The sequence below is a fragment of the Sciurus vulgaris genome, assembly GCF_902686455.1.
Source record: "Sciurus vulgaris genome assembly, chromosome: 16".
Lineage (NCBI taxonomy): Eukaryota > Metazoa > Chordata > Mammalia > Rodentia > Sciuridae > Sciurus > Sciurus vulgaris.
Window position 1 is genome coordinate 10620830 of NC_136477.1, and position 10239 is coordinate 10631068.

The following is a 10239-nucleotide window of genomic DNA, read 5'->3' on the forward strand; positions in this document are numbered from 1 at the left end:
ACAGTGATGGAGGATGGACTGTTTGTTTATTTACTTCTTTTTGGTACTGGAAATTGAACCCAGGGGCACTTTACCACTGAGCTACATCCCAGCCACCCCCACCCCCCTTTTGAGGTACTGCGAATTGAATTCAGGGGCACTTGGCCACTGAGCCACATCCCCAGCACTATTTTGCATTTTATTTACAGACAGGGTCTCACTGAGGCGTTTACAGCCTTGCAGTCTTTTTTTTTTTTTTTTTTTAACTTGTCAATGGACCTTTGTTTGTTTATATGTGGTGCTGAGAATTGAACCCAGTGCCTGGCACATGCTTGGCAAGTGCTCTACCACTGAGCTACAATCCCAGGCCCTGAGGCTGGTTTTGAACTCTCAATTCTCCCGTCTCAGTCTCCCAAGCCACTGGGATTAGAGGCATGCACCACTATGCCTGGCTGGAGTAGAGTGGTCTTGAGATTGTGTAGTGGATTTAGAATTTTCCTAGGAAGAACAAATAGTGAAAAATACAAACCATAGATACATGGGGAATTCAGAGGGAATGAACTGTCAAAGGCAACAGCTAGTGCAAAAGTCATGAACTGAACCACCTTGATGGGTATTCTTCAGGTGTCATCTCACTGATGTCTCTCCACTGCCTTGAGAACCTGGCATCACTAGGCTTTATTACAATATAAGAGGCCTGAGACTTCTAGAGAGGCAGTCTTGCCCAGAGCAGTCCAGTTTAGGACACTTGCCATCTCAGAGAAAGTGTTTTAGATCAATGGCGCTCCCTGCTGGCCACATAATATCACCTCCATTTCCAACAGTAAGGATTATTATATATTATGTAATATATTATTATTATTAATAGAGAAAAACCAGTGCACAGTAAATCTATGACTCAGCCCCCCTCACTCCTGAACTGCATGGAGGAAGAGGATATACATATATGCGTGTGTGTTTGCGTGCATACATGTAAACGCGTGTATGCATTGAATGAATGAACCAATATATGTGGACAGGTTACTAGCCTTAGTAGTCTCCCCTACCTTAAATCTAGGATTCTTCTGCTGGGAGCAGTGGCACACGCTAATAATCCCAGCGACTCGGGAGGCTGAGGCAGGAGGATCCTGAGTTCAAAGGTAAGCTCAGCAACCCTAAGCAACTCAGCGAGACCCCGTCTCTAAATGAAACATAAAAAAGGGCTGGGGATGTGGCTCAGTGTAAGTGCCCCTGGGTTCAATCCCCAGTACCCCTGATCCCCTAAAAAACTCCAACAAACTAGGATTCTTCCCTCATTGAATGAACTAATGTTTACTGAGCACTTAAACTGTGTCTAGGCCTGGATCTAAGCTATTGGGACAAAGGAGTGAACGAGATAACACAAAAACTGGAGCCAGACACTGGGTAAAAAGAGTATAACTGTCCTTCTCATTTGTGTGTGTGTGTGTGTGTACCCTCCCCCCATTGGGTTTTGAAGCGAAGGGCACTTTACCACTGAACTACATCTCCAGCATTTAAAAATTTTACATAGCACACACACTTTTTTTTTTTTTTGCGGGGGGGGGGCGGGTTATTGGGTATTGAACTCAGGGGTGCTTTCCCACTGAGAAATAACCCCATCCTATTTATTATTTATTTATTTACCTGCTTATTTTAAGATAGGGTCTTGCTATTGCTAAGGTTTCACAAATTGCTGAGGGCCTAGCTGTTGTTTTACCCAGGGTTCGAACTCGTAACCCTCCTGCCTCATCCTCCGGAGTTGCTGGGATTAGGGTTGTGCATCACATGACCGAATTCTCAATCCGTATAACGTCCTTATGCCGAATTGGCTACATTTCATGCAGGTGAAAATTATGGCTCTGAGAGGCTTTGTAGAGCGAAAAGTCTCCCGAGTGGAATTTGAAGCTAGAAAATTTTTGATTCTTTGCATTAGAGCGCTGCGGGAGAGAGCTTACAGGGCATCCTGCTAAGAGCACTCAGGCGTCGGTTGCCATGGTCCCCAGACACTCCGGGCTTCTCCAGCTCTGAGCGTCACGTGATTGTAACAAATATGGCGCCGCCCACCGAGGGGTTCCACGTCCCACGTGGTTCCGGCAATCAAGATGGCGGGAGCGGTCAGCCCGGTTTCCCTGGAGTCAGCCCCGCGGATCATGCGTCTGGTGGCCGAGTGCAGTCGCTCCAGGGCTCGGGCGGGCGAACTGCGGCTGCCTCACGGACCGGTGGCCACTCCAGTGTTCATGCCAGTGGGCACTCAGGCCACCATGAAGGGTATCACAGCCGAGCAGCTGGACGCCCTGGGCTGCCGCATCTGCTTGGGCAACACCTATCATCTGGGTTTGAGACCGGTGGGTGTGCTCTGCTCTGGGAGGGCTGTGGGGAGCGTTGTGGGGCTCAAGCACCTCCCAGGTCCAGGCACGGCTCCAAAAGTCAATCGATAAATGTGTATTGAGTGCCTCGGGTCGCTCAGGCTTTGTGCTGGGCATGGGAGAGCTCCGGGGGTTCTAGCTGGCAGCTCTGTCGGGCCCCCAGAATTGCGCTCACCAGTAACCCGATACTTTCTTACCCTCAACACAGGGCCCTGAGCTGATCCAAAAAGCCGACGGTCTCCATGGCTTCATGAATTGGCCCCACAATTTGCTGACAGTGAGTGAAGTGGGGATGGGGTTGGGAGCCCACTAAATCCCTTAGCTTCTTTGGGGTGAGGAGTCTGCTTTCTCCATACCGTGACAGCTTTGTGGTGGGGTGTCCTCCAGGACAGCGGTGGCTTCCAGATGGTGTCCCTAGTATCCTTGTCCGAGGTGACGGAGGAGGGCGTCCGCTTTCGCTCCCCCTATGACGGCGATGAGACCCTTTTGAGCCCAGAGAGGTCTGTGGAAATCCAGAATGCACTGGGTGAGTGGAACCTTCAGAACTGCGCATTAAAGTCTAGGGGATGAACATTAGGAGGGTCATTCCCCTTAGGCTTGCGTGGTTTTGGGGAAGTCACTCCCCTTCCCTGAGCTTCACTTAGTGCAACTCAAATGTAATAGCACATCCTCGGTCCTTAGGATCATTGACAAAAATAAATGAAGTAATGCCGGTAAACCTCTTAGCACAGTGCCTGATATGTAATAACTTTTATTATCATTATTGCTATTATTTCTCTTAATAACAAATTTTCTGGACAAACATCCTTTGAAATCCTGGTGGCAACAAGAGGAGATAGGGAAGGCTTCTGGCCCCTTGATTCCATCAGTATCCCCTATTCCTTCATAAGGACAATTAGTATTTGTCAATCTTTGTATTTTTCTGTCCTTCTTTTACTTTTCCTTTCTTTTCTTTTTTCTTTTTCTTCTTTTCTTTTTGTGGTGCTGGGGTGGAATCCAGGACTTTGGACATGGTAGGCATGTGCTGTATCACAGAACTACAGTATTTTATGCTGGGTTTGATGAAGTGATAGTTATGAAGAAGTATTGTGACTGAAGAAGAGGGGTCTCTGAAGAAGGGACCCAGGAGTCCCTGAGAGAAGGGAGAACTGCATTCAGGACAGTGGGGTTCTTGGCTTACCTGATGGAGAAGAATTTCCACATATACCAGTCAGAGACATAGAGGTTTATTTAGGAAAGAAGATACACATTCAAGGGGGAAGGCTGGCAATCTCAAGAGAGAGGCATTTGGGGTAAAGCAAGGAATACATATTCAAAATAGAATGTGGGCCATCTTGAGAGTGAGAGATGTGTTTTGGGGGTTCCCAGTTCTTCTTTGAAGGTAAACTTGGTGAGGGGTGGGTATAGGAAGGTATGTAGGAATGATATCAATATGGTTACCTCAAGATGATTTATTATAGTGTGGTTAATCTCAGAAACCTCAGGCTGATGTGATCAGTAGATAACACTGAAAAGTCCCCTAAATGGTAGGTTCTCAAAATATCATCTCTCTTTACTTAATTATTTTATGGTGGGAGGTTAATTACCAATACACAGGTAGATTTTCAGATTCCTAGGAATTGGGGAGTAATAGGCCTAAGAAAGAGAATGATTTAGGGCTACAGAAGTAGGCAGATTTTTTTTCTTTTCTTTGCTTTTGGTACTGAGGATTGAACCCACTGCCACTTAACCACTGAGCCTCATCCCAGCCCTTTTTATTGTTTATTTTGAGACAGGGTTTCACTGAGTTGCTTAGGGCTTCGCTAAGTTGCTGAGGCTGGCCTCAAACTTTGTTCCCACCCCACACACACTTTTTATTGGTACATTATAATTGTACTGGTCTCGAACTTTCAATCCTTGTGCCTCAGCTTCCTGAGTCACTGGGATTATAGTCATGCACTATAAATTAAAATTTTATCTCATTGTCCTTTATGTCTCCTTTCTACTTATTTCTTTTTCTCTCTCTTTATTTTTGTATTGAGGATTGAGCTTAGTGGCACTCTACTACTGAGCTCCATCCCGTTTTCTTAATTTTTTATTTTGAGATAAGGTCTCACTAAGTTGCTCAGACTGGCCTCCAACTTGGTGATCCTCCTGCCTCAGCCTTCTGGGTTGCTGGGACTACAACTGTACACCACTGTACCTGGTTTCCTTTCTTATTCCTTTTATTTTACCTCAGTATGATTGGACAAATGGTGTGTCATCTAATTATAATAAGCTGAGGTGAACTTGGCAAAACCTTTTGGATTCTTCTTGATCTTCAGAGGGAAGGACATGCCTTTCCTTCAGGTATAGGGCAGGCCCAGTGACTTGCCCTGTCTTATGTCAGGCTCAGATATCATCATGCAGCTGGACGATGTGGTCAGCAGCACTGTGACAGGTCCACGTGTGGAAGAAGCCATGTACAGGTGCGTGTGCATGTGTGTGTTGGAGGGGGCCTGGGTACTACAGCCCTGCCTTGCTACCCTTTTTCAGGCCCCTAGGGCTTGTGACCAGAGCCCTCTTACAGGTCAATCCGCTGGCTGGACCGGTGCATTGCAGCCCATCAGCAACCAGACAAGCAGAACCTGTTCGCCATCATCCAGGGTGGGCTGGATGCGGATCTGCGGGCCACCTGCCTTGAAGGTAGAACCACATGCCAGCAGGACCAGGGCTTGTCCATTGCTGAGGCCCTCCCACAGGCCTGGCATACAGTGCTGTTCCTGTAGTGGTTATTATTATGTTTCAGGTGGAAGGAGCAAGGCAAAGACCCTGAGGCAGCGTGCAATAGAATGTATTTGAGAATGGGAGTAATTCCAGTAGCTAATGGTTTTTGGGTATTCACCAGGTACCATGCTAAATACTGTCACAGATTGATGCTTTGAGTCTTTATAACCATCCTGTAAGGTAGAGACTGCCAGACTTCCAAGGTTACAGATGGGAAAACTGAGGCAGAGACCTATTAAGTATCCTAGGCCTCACAGCTTGGATGTTTTAGAGCTGGAATTTAGACCCAGGCTTTGGGTACAGAACTTACAGCATTAACTGCTATAGTGTGTTGTTGCTGCCTAGGATAGTAGGATACACGGGGTCAGGAGTGAGAGGCTGGGCTTGGGGTATTGCTCAATGATGGAGACCCTGGGACACTGAGGTAGACCCAAGGGACATCATAGACAAATTTATGGGGGGAACAGAAATTGGACACCCATTGGATGGCTGGAGTACTTGCTCACGGAAAAAATGACAAGGTTGTGGCCGTGGAGTTAAGTTGTGGGCAGAGAGGAAGGCAGTCAAAATCAGTGAGACATTCTGAGCAACTTCTGGGCATCAGGTTTGTCCATCTGAATCCCTTGATCTTTTGCCTTGTGGCTGTTTGTTCTTGGGCCAGCATTTTCACCTCTCTGAGCCTCTTTTCCTCTGTAAAATGGAAACTGACTCCCAATATCTTGGGGTGGAGGTGAGGATTAAATGGAAGAATCTGTTCAAATTGTCCTACCTGTTCCTGCCATTAGTAGGCACTGAAGAGGTCACTGTTGTCCTCAGACCTTCTCTTTCCCCATTTCTGGTCCAGTAAGTCTTTTGAACAGAGACCCACAGTCAGAGATTCAGTTAATGTCTTGGTTCATTGAGTACGGATGTTTATGAAAGTTGAAACCAAACCTTTGTGAAGCATTACTTTTATACATCTGACACTTTCTGGTATTTTCTGTTCTCTTTCATTAAAAAACAAAAAACAAAAAACAGGGCTGATATCACTTGAGCAAATTCATTTCTTGGCCATCTGTAACTTGATAAGCACTAAAGTGCTCAAAATTTTGTTCCAAGGTTTACCTGCAGCAGAACAGTCGATTGGGGCTTCTAGTAATATGCAGCCCTTTGGGCCCCTCTCCCATTCCTGGGTCAGAATCAGGATTGGGGAAGGCCTTGGCTCTTGCATTGAGCAGTCAGTTCTACTGCTCACCCTCACATCCAGCCAGGTACAGTGATACATGCCTGTAATCCCAGCAACTCAGGAGGCTGAGGCAGGAGGATAGCTAGTTTGAAGTTAACCTCAGCAATTTAGTGAGGACCTCAGTAACTTAGCAAGACCATGTCTCAAAATATAAAAAAGATTGGGGATGTAGCTCAGTGGTAAAGTGCCCCTGGGTTCAAACCCCAGTACCAAAAAAAAAAAGAGAAACCTGGTAGGTTGGGGGTATAGAGCACTTGCGTAGCACATGTGAGGCACTGGGTTCCATCCTCAGCACTGCGTAAAAGACATAAATTGAATAAAGGTATTGTGTCCATCTATAACAACAACAAAAACAAGTTTTTTAGTTAAAAAAAAAAAGAAAGAAAGAAAGAAAGAAACATGCCCCCAGGCAGCACCTGCTTTATCCACAATGTGGCCTCACTAGGTTGAACTGAGTAGTTGGAGTCTGAGACACACGTGTGCTTAGAGGCCAGGCTGGAGTTCCAATCCAGCCTCTGGCATATAAGGCCTGGGCTAATGGTTTAAGCTGTGAAGCCTTAGTGTCCTCATCTGTCCAGTGAGTTGAATGACAGTACATTTGCACCTCTTTTACCATGAGTTCTACAACTGTAGACTCAACCGATCACGGACTAAAAATATGTGGGAAAAAAAGTGTGTCTGAGTCAGGTGCAGTGGTGCACACCCAGCAACATTAGGAGGTGAGACAGGAAGATCACAAGCCTCAGCAATTTAGTGAGACCCTCAGGAACCTAGCAACTCTTTCTCAAAAAAAAAAAAAAAAAAAAAAAAAAGAAGGAATAGAATAGAATAGAAAAACTGGGTACAAAGCTCCATGGGTTTTCCTGGGTTCAATTTCCAGTACCCCAAGCCTCAAATAACAACAATGTACATGGCATTTATGTTGTATGACATTATAAGTCATCCAGACTTATAAATTCTATAAGAGGACTGGGCATGGTGGTGCGTGCCTATAATCCCAGCAGCTTGGGAGACTGAAGTAGGAGGATCACTAGTTCAAAGGCAGCCTGAGGAACTTAGAGAGGCCCGAAGTAACTTAGTGAGACCCTGTCTCAAACATTAAAAAGGTCTGGGGATGTGGCTCAGTGGTTAAGCCTCTCTGGGTTCAATCCCTGACACCATCCTCTTTAAGAGGATGTATGTAGGGTCTGTATCATTTGGTAAAAAGGACTTAAGCATCCTTAGGTTTTGGTATTCACAGGGGTCCTGGAACCGATCCGCTGTAGATTGGTTAGGGATGACTTTACAGGTCTCTAACCACCTTAGTCATTTTAGAGCTTCAAAACCCAATTCTAAAATCCAGCACACTTTGGAATTTGCCATTCATTTAGTGGCTTACCAGAATTCACATATTATATTACAGAAATGTTACAAGATTTGATGCCAGGATTTTACTCAGCATATGCAATGTTTACATATTCTCAAATCTGGAAAATTCTGAACTCCTAAACTCATTTGACTCCAAAGGTTTCAGCAGTGGAAGTGTGGGTCATGGGCTTCTCCTGAGAATTAAGTAGAGGGTCTTACATGTAGCAGGCCCTAAGTGAGAGTCAAAATCATCAGCAGCATCCACAGACAGACAGACAGACAGATTCTTTCCTCCTCTCTGTTTCTCTGTCCTCCTTCCTCTCTCTGTCCTGTGGATATCTGGACAAGGTCTTTCTTGGGGACAAGGATATGAGGTACATTTCCTTTTGGTCTGGTCAACCCTCACCTTACGCTCTTCTTCAACTCAATGATGAGGTCACCCAGATAAACCCATCATAAGTTGAAAATATTGTAAGTTGAATTCATTTAATACATTTGTTCTACTGAACATCCTAGCCTAGCTTAGGCAATCTTAAACGTGCTCAGGACACGTACATTAGCCTGTGGTTGGGCAAAATCATTTGACAGAAAGCCCATCTCATAAGAAAATGCTGATGTTCTCATGTAATTTATTGAATATACTCCTGAATGTAAAATACAGAATGGTTGTATGGGTATGCTTTTGCATCTTCTTAAAGTTGAAAAATTAGAAATCATTGTAAGTTGAGGACCATCTGTACCCTCAGAGATGACCAAGAGGGATGTGCCAGGCTTCGCCATCGGAGGCCTGAGTGGGGGCGAAAGCAAGGCCCAGTTTTGGAAGATGGTGGCGCTGAGCACCTCCAGGCTACCTAAGGACAAGCCTCGCTACCTGATGGGGGTTGGGTATGTTGGGGTGCGGGGAAACAGAGCCCTGCCTATCGGGAGCACATTCCTGAGCACCCTTTACCTTGCTTGCAGAAGATATGGGGAAAAGGATAGAGCCTTTCTGTGGGGGGGACTGAGGAGGACATGGCTGCCCCCTGGGGATGATTTTGAGACAATATGGCCCAGCCAGGGGTGAAATAGGGACCTGGGAAGCCCATGTAAAGGCTTCAGGCTCTCTCTTACTCCCTCCACGGCTGCCCCCTCAACCCTAGCTATGCTACCGATTTGGTGGTCTGCGTGGCTCTTGGATGTGACATGTTCGACTGTGTGTATCCCACAAGGACAGCGGTGAGGCCCTGGGCAGGGAGCTGATGGATGGGCAGGGTGCTGGTAGGGAGGGAGGATGGGGGAAGAGGGAATCAAGAGAGGGACTAGGAAGGATATAGACCTCATGACCTGCCCTTCACTACCATTCTTGATCCCTAGCGCTTTGGCTCTGCCCTGGTGCCCACAGGCAACCTGCAGTTGAAGAAGAAGCAGTATGAGAAGGACTTTGGCCCCATAGACCCTGAGTGCACCTGCCCCACTTGCAAGAAGTAGGTGATATAGTGGGGGGCTGGAGGTGGGGAGGGCTGGGCTCTGCTCAGCCACCCCCTGCTGACCTACAGGCACAGTCGGGCCTTCCTGCACGCTCTGCTCCACAGTGACAACACAGCCGCCCTGCACCACCTCACTGTCCACAACATCGCCTACCAGGTAGGCCTGTAACTTGGGGTGGGTGAGGGCAGGGGTAGGTCTCCTGGTGCCTCTGGCCCATGCTGATGCCTCCTTCCTGCAGCTGCAGCTGATGAGTGCAATGCGCACTAGTATCGTGGAGAAGCGTTTCCCTGACTTCGTGAGGAACTTCATGGGCACCATGTATGGGGACCTCACCCTTTGTCCCACCTGGGCCACTGAAGCCCTGGCCTCGGTGGGAATAACACTGGGCTGACTTGGCCCAGGGAAAGGGAGGTTGGGGCTGGAAGATACTGAAGGATTTTTTTAAGCTTTTAAAAATTCTAATGTAGTGTGTGTCTGTTTTCTTTTGGGGACATGCCTGTCCGCATTACCTTCTCACTGTAAGCATGTGTGACCCTCCCACTTAGAGTAAGACTTGACCCCATGGCTCAGTGGTAGGCAAAGTACTTAGCATCTAGGAATCCTTGGGTTACATCCCCAGCACTGCAGTGGAAGAACCATGGCAGCAGCTGGTAACTGGAAACCATTTGGCACAGCCTAGCATGTAGGATGTGGCCTCAGGGTAGGAGCTAAATCCTTTTTCCTGTGGCTCAGGCCCCCCAACCACTCTGGAGGTGAGCATTCTTATCCATTGACAGGTGAAGAAACAGGCCGGGGGAGAGGAAATAGCCTACCAAAGGTCACCATCAAGCAAGTGGCAGTTTGTCTCTGGTGCTCTTGCTTTCAGTCTTTATTCTTTTTTTATTTTGGGTACTGAGGATTGAATTCAGGGGCACTCGAACACTCAGCCACATCCCCAGCCCTATTTTGTATTTTTATTTAGAGACAGGGCCTCACTGAGTTTCTTCGTGCCTTGCTTTTGCTGAGACTGGCTTTGAACTCAAGATCCTCCTGCCTCAGCCTCCTGAGCCTCTAGGATTACAGGTGGGCGCCACCATGCCCAACTAGTCTTGACTCTTAATTGAACCTAGG

General features: G+C 47.0%; 1 protein-coding gene across 2 annotated transcripts; it reads left to right on the forward strand.

The window, feature by feature from the left end:
- Nucleotides 1–1504: 1504 nt before the first annotated feature.
- Nucleotides 1505–9764, forward strand: QTRT1 (queuine tRNA-ribosyltransferase catalytic subunit 1). Of its 2 annotated transcripts, XM_079114713.1 has the most exons (10): nt 1510–2324; nt 2554–2622; nt 2733–2871; nt 4714–4792; nt 4894–5009; nt 8409–8547; nt 8802–8877; nt 9016–9125; nt 9198–9285; nt 9368–9764. In XM_079114713.1, exons 1-10 carry the CDS (start codon nt 2082–2084, stop codon nt 9518–9520), a joined length of 1212 nt encoding a protein of 403 aa, XP_078970839.1. In that variant the 5' UTR covers nt 1510–2081; the 3' UTR covers nt 9521–9764. The 2 variants fall into 2 exon arrangements, with proteins under 2 accessions (XP_078970840.1, XP_078970839.1); XM_079114714.1 differs by lacking the exons at nt 4714–4792; nt 4894–5009 and having other exon boundaries at nt 1505–2324.
- Nucleotides 9765–10239: the final 475 nt, after the last annotated feature.